The 24,198-nt window shown below is 44.1% G+C and overlaps 2 protein-coding genes across 3 annotated transcripts in view; one reads left to right on the top strand and one right to left on the bottom strand.

Annotated features, from left to right (window-relative positions):
• The first annotated feature begins 2,065 nt into the window (after positions 1–2,065).
• Positions 2,066–13,283, top strand: gtpbp2b (GTP binding protein 2b). 2 transcript variants are annotated; one of them, XM_071503139.1, is made up of 12 exons: positions 2,066–2,462; positions 3,638–3,664; positions 5,593–5,777; positions 6,653–6,764; positions 6,897–7,094; positions 7,186–7,360; positions 8,160–8,379; positions 9,099–9,234; positions 9,807–9,865; positions 10,052–10,223; positions 10,751–10,915; positions 11,011–13,283. In XM_071503139.1, exons 1-12 carry the CDS (start codon positions 2,277–2,279, stop codon positions 11,209–11,211), a joined length of 1,836 nt encoding a protein of 611 aa, XP_071359240.1. In that variant the 5' UTR covers positions 2,066–2,276; the 3' UTR covers positions 11,212–13,283. The 2 variants fall into 2 exon arrangements, with proteins under 2 accessions (XP_071359240.1, XP_071359241.1); XM_071503140.1 differs by having other exon boundaries at positions 2,320–3,401.
• A 48-nt stretch (positions 13,284–13,331) lies between these two features.
• tp53bp2b (tumor protein p53 binding protein, 2b) overlaps positions 13,332–24,198 on the bottom strand; it is a 26,708-nt gene continuing 15,841 nt past the window's right edge. The window contains exons 5-19 of the mRNA XM_071503130.1: positions 23,201–23,277; positions 22,675–22,776; positions 22,156–22,336; positions 21,051–21,259; positions 20,036–20,200; positions 19,658–19,877; positions 19,394–19,516; positions 19,158–19,264; positions 18,650–19,049; positions 17,743–18,521; positions 17,502–17,639; positions 16,923–17,056; positions 16,500–16,666; positions 15,296–15,495; positions 13,332–14,703 (exon numbers count right to left, since the gene is read on the bottom strand). Of these exons, the coding sequence (XP_071359231.1) occupies positions 14,662–14,703; positions 15,296–15,495; positions 16,500–16,666; positions 16,923–17,056; positions 17,502–17,639; positions 17,743–18,521; positions 18,650–19,049; positions 19,158–19,264; positions 19,394–19,516; positions 19,658–19,877; positions 20,036–20,200; positions 21,051–21,259; positions 22,156–22,336; positions 22,675–22,776; positions 23,201–23,277 (3,044 nt within the window). The 3' untranslated portion in view covers positions 13,332–14,661. The remainder of the gene's footprint in view (positions 14,704–15,295; positions 15,496–16,499; positions 16,667–16,922; positions 17,057–17,501; positions 17,640–17,742; positions 18,522–18,649; positions 19,050–19,157; positions 19,265–19,393; positions 19,517–19,657; positions 19,878–20,035; positions 20,201–21,050; positions 21,260–22,155; positions 22,337–22,674; positions 22,777–23,200; positions 23,278–24,198) is intronic.

Genomic DNA, 24,198 nt, shown 5'->3' with positions numbered 1-24,198 from the left:
CTTCTCCCTGTACACCAACACCTGCACCTCCAGCCATCAGTCTGTCAAGCTCCTGAAGTTTGCAGACGACACCACCCTCATTGGACTCATCTCTGATGGCGATGAGTCTGCCTACAGGTGGGAGACTGACTGTCTGGTGACCTGGTGCAGGCAGAACAACCTAGAGCTAAACACTCTGAAGACAGTGGAAATGATAGTGGACTTCAGGAAGAGCCCAGCCCCACCCACCCCCATCACCCTGTGCGACTCCCCCGTGGCTACCGTGGAGCATTTCCGCTTCTTGGGAACCACCATCACACAGGATCTCAAATGGGAGCTAAACATCAGCTCCCTCATCAAAAAAGCTCAGCAGAGGATGTATTTCCTGAGGCAATTGAAGAAGTTCAACCTGCCAAGGACTATGATGGTGAACTTCTACACCTCCATCATTGAGTCCATCCTCACCTCCTCCATCACCATCTGGTACGCTGCTGCCACGGAGAGGGACAATAACAGACTGCAGCGTATCATCCACTCTGCGGAAAAGGTGATTGGCTGCAATCTTCCATCCCTCCAGGACCTGTACGCCTCAAGGACTCTGAGGCGTGCAGGGAAGATTGTAGCTGACTCCTCCCACCCTGGACACAAACTCTTTGAGACACTCCCCTCTGGCAGGAGGCTGCGGTCCTTCAGGACCAAAACCTCTCGCCACAAAAATAGCTTCTTCCCATCTGCTATTAGCCTCATCAACAAGACTAGAGAGCCCCACTGTTGCTGATCCCCCTGATCCTCAATTGCACCAATCACCAGAAAAAATTCCTCGTATGTGAAAACATACTTGGCAATAAAACTGATTCTGATTCTGATTCTGATGGAAACTAATGCAGATGCTCAGTGGTGATGTACAGTGTCAACATGTTTTCATCTGAACATAATTCATGTGTTCATTTATTGTGACATTGTTGTATTTACTGTGTGTTGGATTTTTAACGTTTACTGCTTCAGAGCTACAACATGAACAGAGAGAGTACAGTCTGAGTCACTGGTATAAAGGGGAAGATGTTTTTTTTTACTTTAAGGCTTTTTAAAGGGAAACTTTGAGACAATGATCAGAGTTGAAGAGGTTTTTCAGTCAAATGATGTAATCTGATCTAATAACTGCAACAGCTGTTTGTAAGTATCAATGAGAGACATCTGTAAAAATCTGTAAAACATGACAACATGTCAGGTTTGAATATTTCTATAATGTCTGATGATTGTGTAAAAACTGTTGATTGTTTCAATGATTCCTTCAGAGCAGATGATGAATAAAGCAGAAGTCAGAGCCAAACAAGTGTGAAGAGAAACTCTGTTCAGGCTTAAAGAACATGACAAGGTGGCAAACAATTGTTTTGTGATGATTGACGTCAAATTTGTAGATTTTTTTTCCCAATAGTCTGGAATCTGTGTTTATATCATGAATTTTTTTTAAAAATAAAATAAACAAAAAAACAAACAAACAAAAAAACAATAGAATGGCACTCGAGTGCCTCCCTCCACCAACACATGTTCTGATCATAGAAAAATTACAAAACAGACAAAACCTAATTGTAGAATTCCTAAAACAATGTTATTTTTAGAAAACTACTATTTAGGTTAAAAACAGCTTTTTAAAGTTTGGTCCTTAAAGAAAGAAAAATTCACTGATAGAATTTCACTGTCATGTCTTGGCTTTTTACTCAGGGGTTTTACAGCTACAGATAAGGAAAAATTATGGTTTCAAGGGGTCAAAAAACTCAGACAGTTAAGTAGGACACCATTTAATTACCCCCACAAGAGAAAAACAGACAAAAAAAATCTAATTCATAGCAACGTTGTTATAGATATTTTGCGCTCTAGGTTTGTAAAGACGAATAATTTGTGTAATGTCATTCCTCTTTAAATCCTTTTAATATTTTCCCTGAGTGACGTATCACTTCAAACTGCTCACAAAAATGGGGATTTTCGTGACTTCCTATACCTTTATTTTGGAGTTTGAGTCAGTTTCCTGTTAAACGTGTTGGTGAAATATTTTGAAAGTCATAACCGGAAGCTGTGTTGTATTCAGTGAGGCGGACTTGACAGCGGCGATGATGCTGAGCAGAGCATCCTCCGCGGCGGCTCTTCTCACAGACAGGCCGAGTGCCTCCACAGATGTGATGCTAGAGAGCGGAACATTAGTATTATCGCTTGTGTTGTTCTTACATGTCGTTTCGTCACCGTGAAGCCAGGCTGCTCCCGGAGATCTCCCGTTCCAGGCGGACGTCTTGAGCCCAGCGATGGTGGATTTGTCCGAGAGTGGTGCAGTGTCGCCCGGGCACAGCAGACACGGACAGGGCGCCGGTAATAACGGGAAGAAAACGGCGAAAAAGTCGCGAACGAGAAGAGGCAAACGAGGCAGGAGAAGAAGGAATAAAAAGAACAACAGGAACAACAAAACACCGCCGCCGTATTTACCACCGGAGGTAGCCACGGTTCTTCAGCCCGCGGATTATCCAGCCCGCCAAACTAGCCAGCTAGCTCGCGGTGCTGCGGTAAACTCTAGCCAGTCGCAGGCTAATTACAGCTCCGTCTTGTTTACACCACACTAATAAAATATCTCCAACATGGCGTCGAAACACTGTTATTATGAGTTAGACTTTATAAGAGAGCCCCCTCTGCTAATGTAATGCTGTTCTCTCGTCTGGTGAAAACGTCACACCAAACCGTACTCACATTTCGGACTTTTACAGATATTTTTGCCCATATGGTTTAGACAGAGAGGCCATAGAAGTTGACTCAATAGCTTTTCTGAATTGGAAATAGCCAATTAATAATTCGGCATAGGCTGCAACAACACCAGTGTGTGATTTTCTATATTTAGCCTCATATTTTTTGAAAAGCCCATGACGAAATTTAAATGCGACGGATAAAATCTAGAATAACAGTAGTATAAACAGACATTCAGATGAATTGAGTTGTGCTAGGCGAAGTAATTGTATGCCGAATTGAGAAGTTAATCCAGTTGATACAGGAAAAGATAGAATTTGTGCATTATGTATTTCATGTACCTCTTCCTATCAAAGCAAACCTTGAATTGCAAGAATAGTTCATGAAATCAGGTAGACACTTTCTCCCGGACACGAATGGCCCCTCAAGAAATACAACAAAAACAGACAGTGACTATGTGGGGACATCAAAATGAATAACAGAAATTGTGCATCAGAATGTGCACATAGTGATTATCAAAGATGTGATACAGGAGATTTGCTTGTTTTTAATTTTGGTTTTCAGTCAAGAAGAGTGTAATGAAGCCCTTCACAAAGTCCCTGGATCCAGAACATGCCTCACTTTAGGAGTGAACCTGGGGTGGAAGAGGTTTCATCACCTCACTGTGCACTGAGAGTAAAGAGCTTCCTGCAGAGGTGCTGGCAGGGAGGGCAGCAGAAATTCAATATGTACTTCACCTTTGAAGCTTAAAAGCACTTACACTGGGTGATCAGGCTCACATTCACTGTTCCACTTCATCCCTGCGGTTGAATCAAGTTACCTCACGTTATACTGGGAAAACCATTCCTGCACGGAGCTGGAGACAGACAGAATCTGTTTTTGGGGCTGTCCACATTAGTTAACCTCATCTCTCTTCTGTCTCTGTTTCCAGGCTGAAGAAGGAAACATTGAATATAAGGTAAATAATATAATAACACGTAAGTATGAACATTTTGATCTCTGATTTCTCTCTGAGCTCTTTAAGGATGTTCAGGTGACAGTTTAGGGAACAGACCAGTTTTAGGTTGAAAGATTTGACCATTAAAGGCCTTTGAAGGTATTAAGATATCTTGATTTTCATTTTCAAAGGTAAAACTTTTTTTTCTTGGCAGTGATGTTTGTTATTAAATGTTTTTCTATGTGATTTTTTAGCAAAAACTGGAACCACTGCATCCATTTATCCGTATATGCTTGTCCAGGTTGTGATTAATGAGTAATTCATGATACTATTATGAATGATTGTTATAAGCACTGCAGCGATAAGTCGGTAAATCAACATAAAATGTATCAGCAAGTAACTGTTTTGATAATGGACTAAATGTTTTAATCGTTTAAATCATTTTTTAAAGAAAGTATTTGCTGGTTCTCACTTCTTCACATGAGAGTGAAATAAATATACTGAGGTGTGAGACCTGCTGACAGTTACACTTATTACCAGTTCATCTCCTGATTATTGAGGAGACATCTTGTTTTATAGATCCAGTTTCCTGTCACTGAAGACAATGATAATATTCACATTTAAAGACCTGAAACCAGAGAAAATTGTTCACTCTTTTCTTTACAGACAAAAAACAATTTATCAGTTAATAGGGAAAATAATGAGCAGCTTAATCAATAATGAAAACAGTTAGTTGCAGCCTGTTATATACTGCAGGGAGGAGATGAGATATCATTAACTGTTGGCCTAATCATCCCTCCTGGTTTTATATCTTTAATACTTTGATATCATGAAACAGGTTTTTAAATTTTACTCTTTGTTATAAAAACATCTTTAAAAGTCTTAAATTTATCACCATAAATCTTGAATTATTTTTTATAGTGATTTGAGCTGAAGGTGAGACTCAGTCAACAGTGATCACTGCCCTCTGTCACCTCACCCAGCACTTTTTATGACCTTCCAGTAAAACCACAACAGACTTAGTTTCTGTTTCTTATCTGAACTGTGACTCACTGTGTCTCTGTGCTGAGGAAAACACCGACCACAAACTGTTACAGTCAGTAAATCCTACAACAACACATATTTTACAGTTGTGGTATTTTATTCTGAAACAACTGTTTAAAAAGTCCTCGGTCACTGATGCTTGTCAGCCGTCAGTCCATCAGTCCCACTGCTGTGACTACAACAACATCTCTGCACCAACGTATTTAGATGTTAATGATCCTGTAGCTCCACCCTCAGGAAATACCTCACATGTTTAGCTTTGTTTTTAGCCTCATCAGTGAGTCTCAGTGTTGTTGGCATTGTCACACTTTAGATATTTAATCTTCTTTTATTTATTAAGTTGACATGGAAAAAGAAAGTGAGGTGCATGATTTGCAGGCTGCATTTTTATGTTCATGTGATTGTTATTTTTGGTGTATTTGTGTTTTTAATTGACAGCAGAGACTGATTCTGGATATTTGAGGCCGACGCTGACGTCAGTGTTTGAGTTTTAAAGGATCCTTTCATTTTAGTTTCACTTGAAAATGATCAGACAAAACATTTCTCGTCTCATTTTTGTTGTTAGTAGATATGTAGAGAAGAGGAAGAAGAGTTCAGATCCTTTACCAAAATAAAAACACTGACACTGACTGTTGTATATTAATGTATTATTTCTATTGCTGCCCTGTTTAAACAGTATTCACTGTTGTAGTTGGTTGAGGTGCAGATTATAGCGTCTGTGTTTTGGACTGTTGGTCGGACAAGATGTTTGAAGGCGTCACCTGGGGAACTATAGTCAGTGTTTTTCACTACTTACTGATATGTTATATATGTGTTCAGTGGATATTTGCCTGCTGTGTCACTGGGTCTCTCTCTCTCTCTCTCTCTCTCTCTCTCTCTCTCTCTCTCTCTCTCTCTCCTGTCAGCTGAAGCTGGTGAACCCCACTCAGTATCGCTTCGAGCATCTGGCCACGCAGCTGAAGTGGCGTCTGCAGGAGGGCCGCGGCGAGGCCGTCTATCAGATCGGCGTGGAGGACAACGGCCTGCTGGTTGGCCTGACCGAGGCCGACATGAAGGCCTCGCTCAAGACCTTGAAGAGGATGGCGGAGAAGTAGGTCCCCTCAAACGTGTCGGGGTTGGTCTGATCAGAAAGTTTGTCTCTGCTGAGGGATGATCTAGTTTGTTCTGTTGTTGTGTGGCTGTGCACATCGGCACCTTCCTTTGTGGTGCGTTGAAGGACCTAATTACATTTGCTGGGAAGTACTGCAGTCACAAGAAAATAAAAATACAGAAAAATTGTAAACAAGCAAGGATTTTGTGGAAAAGTATTGATGTATTTATCAGATCAGACTCTTTAATGAGCACAAGCAGCTTTTAGAGTCTGTGCAGGGACAGAGCTGGAGCAGACCTCCAGACCTCTTACAGAAGACTTTAATTTGGCTGCAGGAATGAGTCCTAAAACTCAGAAATGAGTTTCATTTAATCACTTCCTGTTCCCTGCTCCTGAAGTCTTTGTGTTTCTGCTTCACCGTCTGTTAAAAAGGCCGGTTGCTAACAAGTGTCTAAATGTGACGACAGAGGTTGTCGGGGACGTTAAACGTCATCAGTCCAACATGAAAACCGATCTCCTCACCAGTCCATCTTTACAGCCTCGCTGTGTTTCTACTTGTGCTCAGACAACCCGTCAATATCTCTGTAACACACTGAGGGAATTTTTTCAGATTTGTTAAAAACATTCATTTGGTCTCAAGGACGAACTGATTAGAGTTTGGTTGTCAAAGGTCAAAGTGACAGAAAAAGGTTAATTGTTTTAAATGTGATGGATAATTTACCTCAGGCCAGTTTCCAGTCGCTTTAGGATGAACATAAATAAACTGAAACTTTAAGTTTACTTATGAAAATGTCAGTGACTAAAAGCGGTTTGTGCTTATTAAACAAACTGGTACAGACTGGTTCTTTATATCAGGTCTGTGTTTGTCTCCTCAGAGTCGGGGCCGACATCACTCTCCTCAGAGAGAGGGAGGTTGACTACGACTTGGACAGAAACACTCGGAAAATCGCAGAAGTGCTGGTTCGGAAGGTTCCTGATGATCAGCAGGTGAGTTTCTGTCAGGTCCCTCCTTGTCCCCTGATGAAAGTCAACAAAAACACACGTCTCATTTCTGTTTCTCAAAACTAAATATGAACTCATCATCCTTCTCCTCTGACACGCTGCTTTGGACCGGGACAGTTCCTGGACCTGCGGGTGGCGGTGCTGGGGAACGTGGACTCGGGGAAATCGACCCTGCTGGGCGTCCTGACGCAGGGCGAGCTGGACAACGGGCGAGGCCGAGCGCGGCTCAACCTCTTCAGGCATCTGCACGAGATCCAGACCGGACGCACGTCCAGCATCAGCTTCGAGATCCTGGGCTTCAACAGCAAAGGAGAGGTGATGTCACTGACAGAGGACACAGGACAGCAGCCTTCAGTAAACCGTCATATCTATGACATCGCTCTCATCACTGCGTCGTGTCGTGCAGGTTGTGAACTACAGCGAGTCTCGGACGGCGGAGGAGATCTGCGAGAGCTCGTCCAAGATGATCACCTTCATCGACCTGGCCGGACACCACAAGTACCTGAAGACCACCATCTTCGGCCTCACCAGCTACTGCCCCGACTTCGCCATGCTGGTGGTGAGCGCCAACACCGGCATCGGTGAGCTGCAGCCTCATGTCACATTCATCACATCTAGGCAATGATCCAGTTTAGACCTGCAACCAACAATTATTCTGAGAATGAGTTAATATTAATAATTATAATGATTTGACCAATTATTTAAACTCTAATCCTGTTAATCCATCAAGCAGCCTGATGGATCTGCAGGTTTAAAAAACAGAATTTCGTAGATTAAACAAACAAAACACTTCTTTTTAAAAATGCCAACAATGAAATAATATTAAAAGATCTAATAATAATAATAATAATAACTTAGAGGTAAAGTGAGACTAAAAACTGGTTAAAATAGATACTAAAAACAAGAAGTAAAATTAAATAGAGAAAATTAACAACATAGATACAATAAAGTAAGTGAATAAAAATATATATATATATTTATACTTCTCATAAAACGTTATATGTCAGAATATGCATCTGGACGTAGTCCTGAATTATTTCTTCTTCTCTGCCTCCTCAACACCTACAGCAACACAACAAGTCACCACCAGAGGTCAGAGGAGAACAGTTTGAAGAGTCAGGGCTGATTTATTCAGCCCTTCTCACTCTCTCTCAGTCCTGCAGACGTCAGGTTGTTAATTTTCTTCCAGCGCTGAACAATTAATTTTGCTTCAGTCTGAAGCCTCAGTTAGAGGAAGGTAAATGTAGGTGTCTAGATTTCTCTGACTCCCATCATGATGACTTTAAACTTCAGTGATTCCTTCAGCAGAAGGTACTTGTCAGGTGGCTTCTGGGTAATGTTGTATTTCATCCCTTTGTGTTCCTCCTCTCCTCCGTCCAGCTGGTACGACCCGGGAGCACCTGGGCCTGGCCATGGCACTGAAGGTTCCCATCTTCATCGTGGTCAGTAAAGTGGACCTGTGCTCCCGTGGCACCGTGGAGCGAACCGTCCGACAGCTGGAGCGAGTCCTGAAGCAGCCGGGCTGCAACAAGGTCCCCATGGTGGTGTCAAACCCTGACGACGCCGTGACCGCCGCGCAGCAGTTTACACAGTCCTCATGGTGGGTACAGATACTGCTAATACTGCTAATACTGCTTCTAATACTACTACTGCTAACACAGCTGCTAATAGTACTGCTAATACAGCTGCTAATACTGCTGCTAATACTGCTGCTAATACTACTACTGCTAACACAGCTGCTAATACTACTGCTAATACAGCTGCTAATGCTACTACTGCTAACACAGCTGCTAATACTGCTACTGCTAATACTGCTAATACTACTACTGCTAATACTGCTAATACTACTACTGCTAACACAGCTGCTAATACTACTGCTAATACAGCTGCTAATGCTACTAATACTACTACTGCTAATACAGCTGCTAATACTACTACTGCTAACACAGCTGCTAATACTGCTACTGCTAATACTGCTAATACTACTACTGCTAATACTGCTGCTAATACTGCTAATACTACTACTGCTAATACTACTGTTAATACAGCTGCTAATACTGCTGCTAATACTACTACTGCTAACACAGCTGCTAATACTACTACTGCTAACACAGCTGCTAATACTACTGCTAACACAGCTGCTAATGCTACTACTGCTAATACAGCTGCTAATACTGTTGCTAATACTGCTGCTAATACTGCTAATACTACTACTGCTAATACTGCTAATACTACTACTGCAGGACAGGGACACCTGTCAGTATAACTGAAGTTTCCACGGTGTGTGTGTGTGTGTGTGTGTGTGTGTCTGTCATGCAGCATCACGCCCATCTTCACTCTGTCCACGGTGTCTGGAGAGAGTCTGGACCTGCTGAAGGTTTTCCTCAACATCCTCCCTCCACTGAGCAACAGCAAAGAGCAGGAGGAGCTGATGCAGCAGCTCACCGAGTTCCAGGTCCACACACACACACACACACACACACACACACACACACACACACACACACACACACACACACACACAATGTGTTCACCATTTACCTTTAACAGAGGAGTCAGGTGTAATAACTCTACTCATGTCACCATGTTCTGATGCATCCTGGAAATTCAAGGAAAAGGCCTGGAATATAATAACAACACATAAAAGGTTCTGGAGGAACTGGAGCTGCCTTGAAGAGGTCGTCACTAACGTCACAAACTTCATCATGTGTTGTTGTAACTGCAGTCGAAGACATTTTACTTTACAAGTTACACTTTACAATGTGTTTGAGTGAATGCCAGGTCTTTGAAAATGTCCTGGAAACTCCTGGAAAAATGATTCTGTTTCTGAGCTGATTATAATGATCATCCTTCATTTTACAGCTCCATCAGTGTAAAAGATTAAAAGACTAATAACAGAAGAATAATACAGAACATTACAGTTAAAGCCAAATAGCAGGTTTGAGAACGTGACTGAGGAGAAATGAAAAGAAGACACTGATGTGACTGAGCTGACAGAAGTTTCCCATCATGCCTTTGTGTTTGCAGGTGGATGAGATTTATTCGGTTCCTGATGTCGGGACTGTGGTGGGAGGAACTCTGTACAGGTGAGAAAACAAAGCCTGAAAGTTCAGTTTCAATCCTGTTTGTTTTACTCGTCTCATCAGACTCTGTCAGCGGCTCAACCCACCGTGTTACTGTTTAATCATGGAGAACGTGCTCAGACACAGTGTCAGAGTCTTTAAGGATGAAACGGTCGCTCTGCAGCGGCGTCACTGACTGTGTGTTTGCAGCGGCGTGTGCAGGGAGGGCGAGCGGCTGGTGGTCGGCCCCACGGACGAGGGTCGCTTCCTGCGTCTGAAGGTGGGCAGCATCCAGAGGAACCGCTCGGCCTGCAGGGTGCTGCGGGCCGGACAGGCAGCCACGCTGGCTCTGGGAAACTTTGACCGCTCTCTGCTGCGCAAGGTCAGAGGTCATGTCAGACTGTGGTTCTCAGACAGGGAGGGGGGCCACAGAGCCAGTGCAGAGGGGAGAAACTGAGTCTCTCTTCTGATAGGCTGACTGTTTTCTGAGTGATCTGATAGCAGATTTCAGGTGAACACTCAGAGAAACCAAATCCTGCAAGGTTGGATGGTGGGTCCAGGTGGGCGGGGCTTGGGGCGTGACTGAGGGCAGTGACTGCTTGGTTGTGACATCACAAAGTTGCAGAAGTCCTGACGGCTGGTTTTAAGGCTCAGTGTCTGAATACAGGCTGTGTGCATTTCTCTGTGGACTGAGGCTTTGATACTTTCACAGTATTAATATAGAACCTAGACCTGCTTTATAATCACAAACACATGGACGTCTACCTTTAGACTGGATGGAGCTTTAACTTTACTAATGAACGTGAGTCAGGAGCTGCTGAGTCACTTTGTGCAGGTTTTTAAAAGCTGAGTGAAGAAGAAAAACCACACGCAGCTGATGTCAGCGTGTGATGACATTGGTTGTTGCAGGGCATGGTGATGGTCAGTCCCAAGATGAACCCAACTATCTGCTGTCAGTTTGAAGCCGCCATCGTGCTGCTGTTCCACGCTAAGACTTTCCGCCGAGGGTCACAGGTCACCGTGCACGTGGGCAACGTCAGGCAGACGGCCACCGTGGAGTGCCTTCATGGAAAGGTCGGTTTGTAGGTGACATGAAGAGTGATTGGTTCTCCGTTGTGTGTAACTGCATCATGTGACCTCCTCTCTCTCTCTCTCTCTCTTTGCTGCAGGATGAGCTGCGCACGGGCGAGAGAGCTGTGGTTCGTTTCCGCTTCATCAAACACCCCGAGTACCTGCGACTGGGCGCCAAGCTGCTCTTCAGGGAGGGCGTCACCAAAGGCATCGGCCACGTCACACGCCTGCTGCCCCCCTTCCAGAACCACGACCAGAACCAGAACCAGAACCATGACCAGAACCTGCAGGAGCTTTAAAGATCCGTCCTTCAGATCGACAGATGTTGAGCTCCGTGAGAACTTTGATCGGTCGGACGTCATCAACGCTCCTCTGATCGGTTTACTCTCCCGCCACATGTTGGCGCATTAATCCGCCTGTCCTGGATCTATAGTTATGTCCTCATGCGCTCCCGCTGCGATATCACGGCATCCCTCATCATCATCTTCTTCCTCCCAGCGGATGTTGGTGTCTTGACTTGAAGCAGGCTGACCTCGGTGGACTTAAGCCTGGACGGTTAATCTGATGTTGTGCCACAGATTGGTTTAAGAGGCTCCTCTTCATCAGCGCCGCTGCCGTGTGAAGACGGTGGGATTATTTTTGGGGAGGATTTGAGGAACGGTTTTAAAGTGGCACGGCGATTATTTCTCGAGGGCCGTCTTCAGACAAGGAGAGGAGGTGTGATGCTGGAAGTGTTGATCTCTCTGCTCTCCCCCTCCTAATATCAACATCTCCACACGCTCGGGCGGAATATGAAATTTGAAGGAGGAGGTTATTAGTTGAAGTTTCAACACTCTGAGGTGGATTTTTTGTTTTGATGATTTTTGTGCAGTTTCCTCAACTTGAGGATTTGAATGATGAGTTTATGGAGGCAAAATAAACCCCCATTTTTAATTTTCACTCCGTTGGTGCAACTCCACGTCAATTTGAATTGTTAATCATTAACATTTTCATTGATCATTTAAACATTTTTAATTTTTAAAAGCTGTATTAATATATATCTTTTGTAATTCCATCTTTTCACCACGTGCGCATGTGCTGTTTTGCGCAATTCGGCCCACTTGCAATACTTTTCGCGGCCCACCAGTGAGCCCTGGTCCACAGGTTGGAAACCAGTAATTTAGATTCCAGAGAAAGTTATTGTTTTATCCAGTTTTATTTAACTTATATAAAAACAGATGCAGAATGTTTCACAAGCAGCAGTTGATGCGGATGCAAGGCTAGCTGGGTAACAAGCTGACTTCCTGTTAGAGAGTGGGTCATTGTGGCAGTAGCTCATCCGCCAGCCGAGCAAGTCCTCAAGCTTCACCTCATTAAAGCATGAGGTTGAAATTTTACTTTTAGATACTTTTCTGGGCTCTTAATTTGAAATCATGTGCTATGTAACTTCTGTGAAGAGTTGTATTAATTAGGGAACATTAATTACAGATTTATGTGCACAAGTTCAAAAGGAATTATTCTGGACAGGGCTCGGCACTCATTCGAAGTACGATGCTAATTCTTCAATCTGAAAAACCCACCAGCTCGTTGTGTTTTTGATGCTCTGTCTTTTTGCACTTTATTCAGTTTTAGTGACGAATCCCGAAGCCCATATTTTCTGTTAATTTGCCACATGTCGCTTCATCTTGTTGCTGCTCAGTTATTTAACTGAAAAGCAGCAACTGTGACAGATGATGAACCGGTGTAGGAGGTGGATGTATCGTCTGAAAGGTGGAGAGGAAGCTGTGAGATGAACGGATCCTGATGTAAATGTGTTTGATGGAATGAGACGTTTGTGGACAGGAAGTGGAGGTTTTCTACATTTTACAGCCTTATGTTCTGTTCAAGATTCACGCCGTCTGTTCAGTATCTGCATCCACACCCAACTGACTCTTGACTGTCTGTTCATGTTTAGTGACGATATAAAAAGTTTGTAGGTTCGATGTACCAGGCAGCTTTTTGCAGTGAAACATAACCTGCATGTTCCGGCAGAAAATCCTCCTCTTATAAAACCTGTATCCAGTGACGTGTTGGTGCAGTTTTTCATGTTATTTTTCTGAGGTTCTGTGCAATTGTAAACCTAAATATCGAATGTACTTTCCATGGATCCTGTGTAACGTTTCAATTTGCTTACTGTTCAGATGGAGTCACTGCTGACTTTGCACTTTTTATTCTGAGTCTGCATGTGTGTGTCGGAGAGCTGCGTCAGCTGATTCTGCAGGACGACGACGACATGGATGCTGTGCTGAGAGGTCAGAGTGTGACATGACCTCACACAACGCTACAGCTGAGCATTTAAAAAGTTTGTTTCTTCTGACCGTCCCTCGAGCTGATTAATAAACTATTAAAATGACTCTGCAGGTCTGAAACGTCTTATTTCTATTTTCACAGGAAGTGGAAATAAGGAGTTAAACATTTTTTATTTTATTTTGAAAAATCATCCTTCCTCCTCAGTCAGACATGAAGATGGATCAGTTTCATAGCTTTAGCTTAGCTTAGCACAAAGACTGGAAGTAAGGGGTAACTGCTAGCCTAAAAAAGGTCAGCCAATGTGGAATTAAAATTTTATATTTTGCTGATTTTACAGAACTGAATGAAAAAAATCAAACAAATTAAAAGTTTCTAACTTAACTTGTTAATTTCTGACAGAACAAAGACGTGTAAATAAAAATGACTTAATTAAATTAAACAACTTACTCTTTCAAAACAGGAGCTTTTTCTCAACACATACATCCTGTGTTGGTTTGTGGACATTGATGATATAAATATGAAAAACGAACAATAACAGATTTCAGCTCGTTCAGACTGAGGCTCTGAGCTGGATTTGACCAAACCTGAAAAAACTGTAAAACCTGCAACTATGCAAAACTAAAAACTGTCCAAGGGCAACTGGGTTCAATCTATTAAATTAAACATCATGAAAATAATTTCATGTTCATGTTATTATCTTGTTTCCAAGTTGTTACCTTGTTCCTACACTGTTATTTTGTTTGCACAAATACTGTTGTATGTTTGTGCACACAAAAATAATATTTTTTTAAGTTCCTTACGGTTCCAATACTCAAGTGCATTAGAAGCTGAACTCGGTAAAAGACCTCTTAAATTTGTGTTTCGTTATAATTCCAATATTTTACCAGATTTTGGGTGCTACATTTAGGGAAACTAGTGAATGCTATAAAAAGCAAACAAAAAAGACAACTGTATCTTTAAATAATTAAATCATTAAATAATTAAAAGTAAGGGATTGAGGCCCTATGGTTCAAATGCAACGTTCCGGGTTCAGTTCCAGCCTTTGGGACATTTGTTGCACACTGTATCCCCGTTTGTTTCCTGATGTTTCTTGACTCCAACAACTGCCACTATTCAATAAAATGAAAATAAAATCTTAAAAAAGAAACACAAGATGAACCCAAAAGAATTTCAGGCTTCTGGCGCCTCAGGACACCTCTGCTGGAGGATATAACTCTCCAACAGAAGTTAAATATCTGCCAAAGATCTCTAATCAACTGTTTGTTTGAAACAGGAGGAAGATGAACTCTTGTTCCTTCTTACTCTCCAACAGTTCACTGTAACATTCTTTGTGCTGAGGTTGAAAACCAACCAGAGGTCCGATGGCAGTTCAGAAAACATCTGTCTCTCTCTGACGTTTTGTGTCCAGAGGTTTTTACTCGTTTGCTGCTCCTCCCTCACTGGAATATTTTGGTCTTTTGAAGGATTCATCAGCTGTCGAGTTAGGCCAGGCTCCTCTGCCGCTGCTTGATCCGTAGATACAGCTGGGAAATAAAAGGGGGAAGAGTTTCTCATTAAAACACCATTAAGATAACATTAAATACTGAAACTTCTTACATAAAGCTGTTGAGTAACAGGATTCTAAGAGCTGCTTTTAAACCTGATAAAAAGAGATGAGACAGACTGATGCTGACAGGGTCGACGGTTCAATTCCCTGTGGAGTTACTCACTGCACATGAAGTGTTGAGGTCAAATCAGTTTTACAGTCCCACAGTTTCCAAATACTTTCCTAGAAATGTATTGGTATACAACTGTAGGTTTTCAGCAGGTTCCCAGATTAAACTACGTATCTTGGTAATAATTCCAAGAATAATGGATTACAAGGGTTTAAGAAAAAATGGATCTGTCGGTTTTTTGGATTCTCCAGCTTCCTGTTGTCGAGACTGACACTGGTCACGGGCTGAGAGTCCCGTATCACCAAAGTTGAAACATGAGATTTCAATGTTTTACATGCTGGTCTAGAAATATCTGAGAAATTTAAAAGCAACACATCAGCTCTCAGTAGCTTCAGGCACTAACGTGTGTAAGATGTCGAAAGCTCTGTCAGCAAGTGGAAGATATACATAGTCAGCTCACCCCCAGCAGGTTGCGGGGGATATAACCCTCGCGGTCCCCACATCTGGCCCACCACCACTCCGTCTCCACCTCATCCTTCTGTCTCAGCACCGTCATGCAGTCGCCCTCACTGAAGCCAAGCTCATCGTCGCTCTGAGGCTCGTAGTCCCACAGTGCGTACACCACGCCGCGGTTCATCACGCCCATCTTCTCCTGAACACCTACCAAGACAAAGATGAGGGACGAACCATTTAAAAAATGGATCATCAAACAATATGTAAGAGCGTGGCCAAGTTAGACCCTTGAAACCTCTGGAAACATGGAAGGAAACAGTCTGTCAACCTGAGTGAATCCAGTTTTAGTGGTGTTCCTTATTTTCAAGGGTTCCCTCTCTCCATCAGTGAGTAACCCTCTTAACTTTGTTGTGGAGTTCTCTTTCCTCAAAACTTCTTCTACATCCACTCAGGGACCTCTGGAACTTTGTCATGGACAGTTTAATGCCTTGGAGTCCCCAAATCTACTCAATGCCACGAAGAACAACCTTTAAAAGATCCCTAAAAGTTCATCATTTTGCTGTAGATCTCCCCAGGGAGTCATGGATCCTCCCTAAAACCTCTGAAACCTCTTAACAAACCTGTGAAACACCCTAAAGGACTCTGGAAAAGTCTTCTAAGATTCCTTCATTTCATCTTCATCTCTTTTTTCATCCCTGAATCCCTGAGACATCCTCATGTTGCCCTACTCGTCCCTCAAAAGTTCCAACAATTCCCCTTATTGAACATCCTCATAAACCTGTGAAACACCCTAAAGGACCCCTTCAAAGTCTTCCAAAATTTCTTGTCTTCACTCACGCCATCAATGAGCTTTAATTCCTTAAGACCTCACGGTACCACCTAAAGCATTCATAAAACTTCTCTATGTTGCTGTGGAACTCCCTCAAAGGTCAAAACCTGTCCTCAAGCAATCACTGAACCTCCATAAATGAACCCTTTTAAAGTTTTCAATAATTCACTTTAAACCAAAACAAACTCCTCATGGACTTCTTGTGGTCTTCTTGAATTCCATCAAGGACCTCTAATTTCCCCTCAGTTGACACCTGAGAACTTACTTAAGGATCCAAAACCCCACCATGGACCAGTCCTGCCTCCTTTTGTTCTGTTTATTGGTGACATTTTATATGATCATGACAGTCCTACAGCCCAACACATTGTGTGTTCTGTCTTACCATAGAGGAACTGGGAGCACTGGGCATAGCCTTCCTCCATCTCTTCACATTTGTCAGCAGCTGTCTGCATGTCACTGTAGGTGGTAGCGAACACAGCCGCCCCCGACTCCACCAGGAATTTACAGACCTGAACATTGTTACAGGAGGCGGCGCAGTGAAGGGGAGTCCTGGACACATGGGGAGGAACAAGGTTTGAAAGAGTGGTTCAAGCTGACTGGCACGATTCTAATCACATCTTAGTTTTGTTCTTGGTTAAAGAAACAAAGATGCCAATTAGAGCTTTGCAGGAGGGATTAACAATGAAGACGTCTTCCTACATCCCTGACAAGTATGGATGGGATGTTGGCAGCTGTACAGGTAAGACACGTCAAATATTAACTGCTCCCACCAACCATTACTACAAATGTTCATGTTCAGACTCACCAGCCATCACTATCGGCAGCATTGACGTTGACACCAAACTGGACCAGAAACTTGACGATCTCAGTGTGGCCAGCGCAGACGGCATTGTGCAGCGCCGTGATGCCCTCATCGTTTGGCATGCTGGGGTCGTCGACCTGCAGCCATGTAGACATCTGCTGATTTTAACCCTTTAAATTTAGTAGCTTTTAAGATGAAAATTTTCAAGCTCAATACATTCCATGTATTATCTGCAGTCACACTGATCTCAATTAAAAGCAAATGCTAAAAATCCAAATAAACATAACAGCACATTTGAAATGTCACATCTGAAAACTGACAAATGTAACACAATGAAGTATTAATGAACAGTTCATACTTCTCCCGAAACATAGCATCCATTTAGCTGTTGTTCAAGAGTTGTAGCATTTGATCAATCAGATCTAAGATTTAAGGCTGTTCGATATCACTTATTCCTTAAATGTTACCACCCTCTCTGCATTTGTGAGAATTTAAATTCATTTGTCCCTGAGTTGTGTCAAAGTAGAGCAACCCTCTCCCTGATGGATCCACAGAGTAAGACCAGATGGCGGTGTAACTCACGTCGTAGATGACCCTTTGGACAAGGTCGTACTCGCCCTCCAGAGATGAATCCAGCAGCAGGGCCAGAGGGTTGAACTTGACCCGCATGCTGTGGTTGATCCGCTCTGAGCCAGCTTTACGGAGAATCGACCTCTTACCCTGAGGGAAAGAAAGACCAGAAGGAGAGGAAAGAGATAATAATCATCTAACAAACGAAGTATCAGTCAGATTCGATTATGTGTTCTTATATTATAACACTCACCGGCGGCACTGTGACCTGCCCTGTGACCTCCGGTGGCTGCAGGTTGAGGGCATCGTCTCCCTGCTCTGCCTCCCCACAGCTGGGGTACGGTGGGGGTGGGTAAGGGGGAAACTCCTCTGGAAAGTGGTCCTGGTGGACTGAGGTGGACGGACACACTTCTTCCTCCTCCTTTGTCTCCAGAGGGGAGAGCAGGGACCGGCAGGAGGCGGGGTCAGGGATGGGTGAGCGAGGAGGCAGAGGAGGCGGTGTAAGGGGGTCTTCTGGGCTCTCAGTGTGCAGCTGGTTGAAGCCAGTTCTGGTGTTGTCATCAACCCTGGATGTTACATCCATACTCCCCATCTCGTCCTCATGAACCTCGGGCTGTACATACGCCCCTGCTGGACCAACTATCTCCATGGGGATGGTTTCCATGGCAGCCAGAGTGGTCTTCTGGTAGAGCAGCTTCTGGATGTTAGGACCAGCTGGGCCCTCAGGCTCCGTGATGGAGCTGCGTTTCTTCAGGGGCCGGGGAGCATGATGCAGCCGGCGGCGCAGGGCCTCCAGGTCGGCGTCGCTGGGATTCCTGTGAGGGTTGGACAGGAAGGGAAGGAGCTTGGTGGGGCTGAGCGGTCGAGGGGTGGCACGTTCTGCTGTCTCTCCGCTGACACCTTCGCTGTTACCCAGGCAACTGTTGTCAGCCTCACTCCCATCAGCCAAACAGGACCCAGGAGTCATGGCAGTGTTGTCCGAGGTGACAGACTGCTGCCCCGTGCTGGCTGGGAGGATTGGTTTCCCATACACTGCAAAGAGGCAGAGATACTGACGTCACTGATGCCAACAAATTCAACATCAGCTCCATCAGGAGCAAAACAACACAACAGCAACCTCCATCTGTGATTTACAACACACAAATTCAAGTCCAGCTCACCTCGGGGCTGACTGCGGGGCAGCGTGCCCTGGCCACTTAGCTGGTAGCCCTTCCCTGGTGTGGCCTGCTGGGTGTACATCGAGTAGATGGATGAAGCCGCAACAGTCTGAGGCTTCTTCTTCAGCACAGGAGGGGGGCCATCTGAAAGCTCAGGGGTGTAAGGTCGGATGGCGGCAGCTGGAGGACTCTCCTGCTTGTTGGGCAGAGGGAGTGTGTTGCTGTGGATGGAGAGGCCTGCCGGAGCCCTGAGGTGGCCCCCGACTGGTCGCACCTTACCAGGGAAGGTCCCGGTGCTGTAGGGGGGCTTGGAGAAGGTTGGTGGGCTGGATGAGGAGAATGGTTTGGGCTTACTGGGAACTGGAGGTGGCGCCACCATCTTGGACAGACCTTTACCTGAGGCCTAAAGATGAGTTATGAATATGAATACGGAAATAAAGAGTATTAGACTCAACTGAAAGCTGACCATTAAAATGGTCAAAATAGAGAATGAGTCAGAGTGGAATGGCACCTGGTTGTCCCTGAGCAGGTTTTCAGTGGTTTGACCGGTCCGTGAGGGGACAGGGGGCGGGACATCCGACCCAGAGAGGTCCTTCTGGTCTTTGAGGGTCTCACCACCTACAGAACAGAAAATCATCACAACACCAATATTTTCAACAAAAATATCTCCTATCTCAAAGACTGAAAAGTTGAGCCACGATTGACATCCCATATTTCGGGCTCTGGAGAAATGGAACCCTAACCAACCTGAGTTGCGGCAGCCGAGGCTGGACATGCGAGGCAGGGTGGAGGCGTGGCTGTAACCTCCACTGGATTCAGAAAAAGAGCTGCTCCAGTCAGGGAGTTTGTTTATTTTTGAGGTGTTGAAACCTGTGAAGAGCAGAAAAGGTGAGATTCGACACACTATAAGTTCTAGTTCAGGATACATCAGTCCAAATGGGACAGAGAATGGAGAAAAACTATTTGTTTGAGATTCACTAACATATATAATCCCCAAATAATGTACAGAACCTGAGGCTGGTTTGGCTGGTCTGGGCGGCGGCTTCAGGGATGAGTCAGGCATTGGCAGGGTGGCTGTGCCGTCTGGGTACGCTGGCTTCACCAGAACCTCCTGGCGGGCCGGCACCGGAGGCCCCTGAGAGCTTGTTGTGAAGGATGACTGGATGTACGGCCCCACTGCCGCCACTCTGGAGCCCACGCCGTGCTGAGGGGCCACGCCATCTGAGGCCACCTGGACAGGAAACAGAAATATCTGACCTGCTCAGCACAAACAGGAAAAATGTGAAGGTGATGGTAGAAAGGTAACATCGGTTTCATAAAATATCAACTAAATCCCTGTAAAAAAAATTTTTGTAAAAACAGAATATTCCACTGACAGATTTCACTCACCGGCAGGTTCTCTTTCTGCTGCAGCGCGGCCTTCTTCTTCCACAGCCGCTGCCGGAGCTCGGCCAGCCGTCGGTCCATCGCCACCACTTCCAGGTTCCTCTTGTTCAGGCTGTCTCTCTGCTGCTGCAGCCGGGCGCTCTGGTCCTGGTTCAGCTTGTTCCTCAGCTGAGAGGCGAGGCAGGTGTCAGGTCAGTGGAGGTGAAGAATAGGTGCGGAAGCAGGTGAAACTGCAAAATTTGCTAGCTAGCCTGGCTTGTTTGCTATGTTCATGTTCAGACTAGCCTCACTAGCTTGTTGTTAGCTAGATGGCTAGTTAGCTAATTGTTAATGTAATGTAACATCTTTGCCTTTAATATGTTAATGCACATTTTGACCAGAGATCCTTTGACATCACCATGTTTCCTGATTAGCTCATGCTAACTAACCGTCTTTATAATGTCTCTTTCTGATTCATAACTACAAAACTAAAAGATATTTTTCCAGGTTATTTCTTTCTGTGTTGGAAGAAGTACTGCACAACACTACAATGTAGTAAAATATAAAAGTACATTTTCTATTTTACATTGGATTATTTGATCATTTCTGGTGAGTAGTATTTCTTTTGTATTTGCATGTAAACTACATTATGTGCAAATATTGTTTTGGATTTTTTTTTAATCAATGATGCAGATTTTTTTCAGTTTAGTGTTTTTGTAGTTTGCACTGATGATGATTGATAAGGCTCTGATTCTGTTGATGTGATAGTTACAGCAGAAATCAGTTGTGATGGTAAGCAACGCATCAAACAACCCCCCCTCTGACGTCCCCTAAATCCACAGCAAATGTGCCAAAATGAGGGGCCATCGGGGCCCTCTTTTCTCCATGAGGGCCTCAAACATTTGCCTGGTTTGTCTCTCCTGACGATGCATCTCTGTGCACAACATGTTCACATCATAAACCTAGAATATCGTATCACAGGTGCATTTTAGCATCAGCAGTGGTTGTTGCAGCTGTTGCACGTCACCGGAGATCTTACCTGCAGCTCTTTATAGAGTCGCTCCAGCTCAACGGTGGAGGAGGAGGTGTTGTGGTGGTGTGGAGGAGGAGGAGGAGGAAGGGGAGCCTCCAGTCTGTTGCTCCTCAGCACCTCCAGCTGGTCGCTCAGCTCCTCCACCCTCGCCACAGCCACCAGCAGCTCCCTCTGCTTCTGCTGGAACAGACTGGTCATCTGCTCGATCTCCTCCACTGACACACAAACACAGTTCATATCCACACTGTGATACTAAAGTCAACACAACACCTGGGTCTCAGTGTCTACACCAAAACAACTTTCAGACAAGTTAAATAATGATTTATTTAGTTTTTTTTTTTATTATGAGGAAAATACAGGACACAAAATAAAGTGTTAAAATAACACTTTATTTACTTCATGTTATGCAGCCATTTTTATTTCGGTGTAAAATGGACAAAATAATGATTTAAATCATCAGAAAACCAGATTACACATCTGAGGCTACTGAAGACAAACACACTGAACTCAAACTCTGCTCAGACAGACACACACACACACACACACACACACACACACACACAAATGTAAATCACAAAGGACAAAACAGTAACATTTTAAATCACAAGCAGCTTAATGTAAATCCTGTAATTTCCATAATGATGACCCCGAGTCAAAGCTATCTGATCTAATGTCATCTAATCTGATCTGATCTGTGCTGTGTGATGGGCAGTCTCCACCCATCTGCTCCACACACACACACACACACACACACACACACACACACACACACACACACACACACACACACACACACACACACAATGGACAGATACAAACTGTCTTTATTCTATTACTGTGACTGTATTGAAGAGAACAGGAACTTCTTTTTAGAAATACAAAGAAATAACGTTAAAACGTCAAAGACATTAGAGCCTCTGGAGATAATTTCCTATCTTCTGATGACGTTTGATGAAAACATTGAAAACTCTGTGTTTAATTTTAATTGTCGCTGTGATGCTGCCGTCTCAGTGTCAACACCACAAGAACAAGGTTCATCTTTATCAAATCACCTGCTTCAGTCACAGTTTAAACCAATAAAACCAAACACCCAGAACTCCTGCACACTGACCTAGTTTACTGTTGCTGAGGTGTTTCTGCTCCACCTGGCCCCTGAGGGCCCGGACCCGCCGCAGCTTGGCCTCCTGGTTGTGTGCGTTCTCTCGCAGCTGCCGCAGTCGCTCCTGTTCAGACGCCTCCTGCTGCTGCTGCTGCCGCTGGTCCTGCAGCTTCAGGTACCGCAGCCGCTGCTCCTGCAAACAACAGTCCGTCAGTCTGTTGGGATTTAGTGAATGCAGAGAAAGGCACAGGCTCCCTGGGGCCTGATACAACAGGGGCCACAACAAGGATGTGACTAAAGTGTTTCCAATTAGATTTTGTGAAATATTGCTTTGTCCAATCAACTGAAAAACCACCTCATGCAAGCCTATACAATGTTTTGTGACATAGAGTTTTTTGGAATAGCCGTGTTTCCTTTACATGTTTTTTACGTTCGTATGTAGCTTCAAGTGTAAAACAATACGACTAGAAAAGCTCTATATAAGTTGAGTCCATTTAAATGCACCCAAGACTTGTTGAGGACAGATTGTACCTTGGAGGCCAGCAGCTGCTGCTGGGCGTTGATCTGCTGCTGCTGTCGGATCGCCAGATCCTGCAGCTCGCCCAGCGTCACGTCCAGACGAGGAGCTGAGACCTGCAACACACACACACACACACACACACACACACACACACACACACACACACACACACACACACACACACACACACAGTCAGAGTTCACCTTCACATGGTCATGAACTTTCAGAGATATGTCATGCAGTGCAGCCTCCACAACACCACAAGGTTTTAAGGTATTTTAAGCAACACACAGCACAGACGACACTGTAAAGTTGTTTCACCTTGTTGTTGTTGTTAAAGTGAAAACAATAGCTGTAGCGCTAACTCCTGCTAAAACCACAATGTCCCTGTTTTTACATTTTTATTGTGCAACTGTAAACCTGACAGACTGCTTGTCTTGCAGTTTCCCCTTGCTTCCAGTTTGCATGCTAAGCTAGGCTAAACTCATCCTGGACATATCTCTAAACTTCTTATGTGACTGATTAAAAGTCTCTGACCCCGTTCTCCAGACATCTCTCTGCAGAAGCTTTCACCTGGTTCCTCTTCATCATCTGATCTGCAGCTCGGGATCCACCTGTACACACAAAAACACACCACAGTTAGCACTGATGCTAGCTCTATGGATAATCATGTCAGCCTGTCAGACTGGTTTAGATGGATCGTTGTGAAGTCAGGCACAGATATTGATGGTGTCCAGTCCTCCTGACTCTGATGATCCTGACTCTTCCTCTACCACCAAATACCTACAAAGCTAATGACATTCCCATCAGCCTCAGATGTAAAAAACGTCATTACGCCGATGACACACAGTTATACCTGAACCCTGTAATCTCAGACATTAACAGCTGGATGTCCAATGACTTATTGAGAGCTCAACAAGAGCAAAGCAAAATGTTAGCAAGAACTATGAAAAAGACAGAGGTCAGACATCTGGGTGTTTCATTCTAACCTTCATTTCCACAAACTCTGAAAAATAGTTCCCAAAAAATGCACCACATAATCCTGTTTGTTTGATGAAAACTACAGTGAGCAGTTGATAGAGGAAACGACTGAGCCTTTTCTTAAAAAAATGAAACACCATGTGTCCCAGTTCAAGGGCCACATCCTTCAGAGGACGTGGTCTACGAAGGTGTGGCCCTTCATATCTGTCGTAGACCACGAACCGAAATGACATGAACCAGAATTACATGGTCTGGTCCACTGAGGATTTTTACTGCGACAACACTTAACTTTTTTTCACAAAAACCTTTTTTTAAGGCCCATGGTTTTAACAGTTGAACTTTTAGTGGTTGAACTGAGCTGAAACCCAATACTTACATTTGAAAGCGTGATCTTCAGGCTCTCTGTTGGTGTTGTTTATTTTCATTACCGCAATGAATCTTGGGATAAGTTTGGACACAAAGGATCCGGTCGTTGGAGCCTTGGTGGCCCAGGAAAAGAAGGACGCATTTGAAGGAGCTTTTGAAATGGGACAGCCTAGTTGAACCACTGTGAC

The sequence above is a fragment of the Trachinotus anak genome, unplaced genomic scaffold, assembly GCF_046630095.1.
Source record: "Trachinotus anak isolate AG129_WGS33_773 ecotype Australia unplaced genomic scaffold, CSIRO_AGI_Tana_v1 ptg000019l, whole genome shotgun sequence".
Classification (NCBI taxonomy): Eukaryota; Metazoa; Chordata; class Actinopteri; order Carangiformes; family Carangidae; genus Trachinotus; species Trachinotus anak.
This window is presented reverse-complemented; position numbering and strand designations above follow the sequence as displayed.

Coding starts and splice junctions, on each gene's coding strand:
- gtpbp2b (XM_071503139.1), top strand. CDS start 2,277: ATGGTGGATTTGTCCGAGAGTGGTGCAGTGTCGCCCGGGCACAGCAGA. Junction 7,095..7,185: donor GCTTCAACAGCAAAGGAGAG/GTGATGTCACTG, acceptor CGTGTCGTGCAG/GTTGTGAACTACAGCGAGTC. Junction 10,916..11,010: donor TGGAGTGCCTTCATGGAAAG/GTCGGTTTGTAG, acceptor TCTTTGCTGCAG/GATGAGCTGCGCACGGGCGA.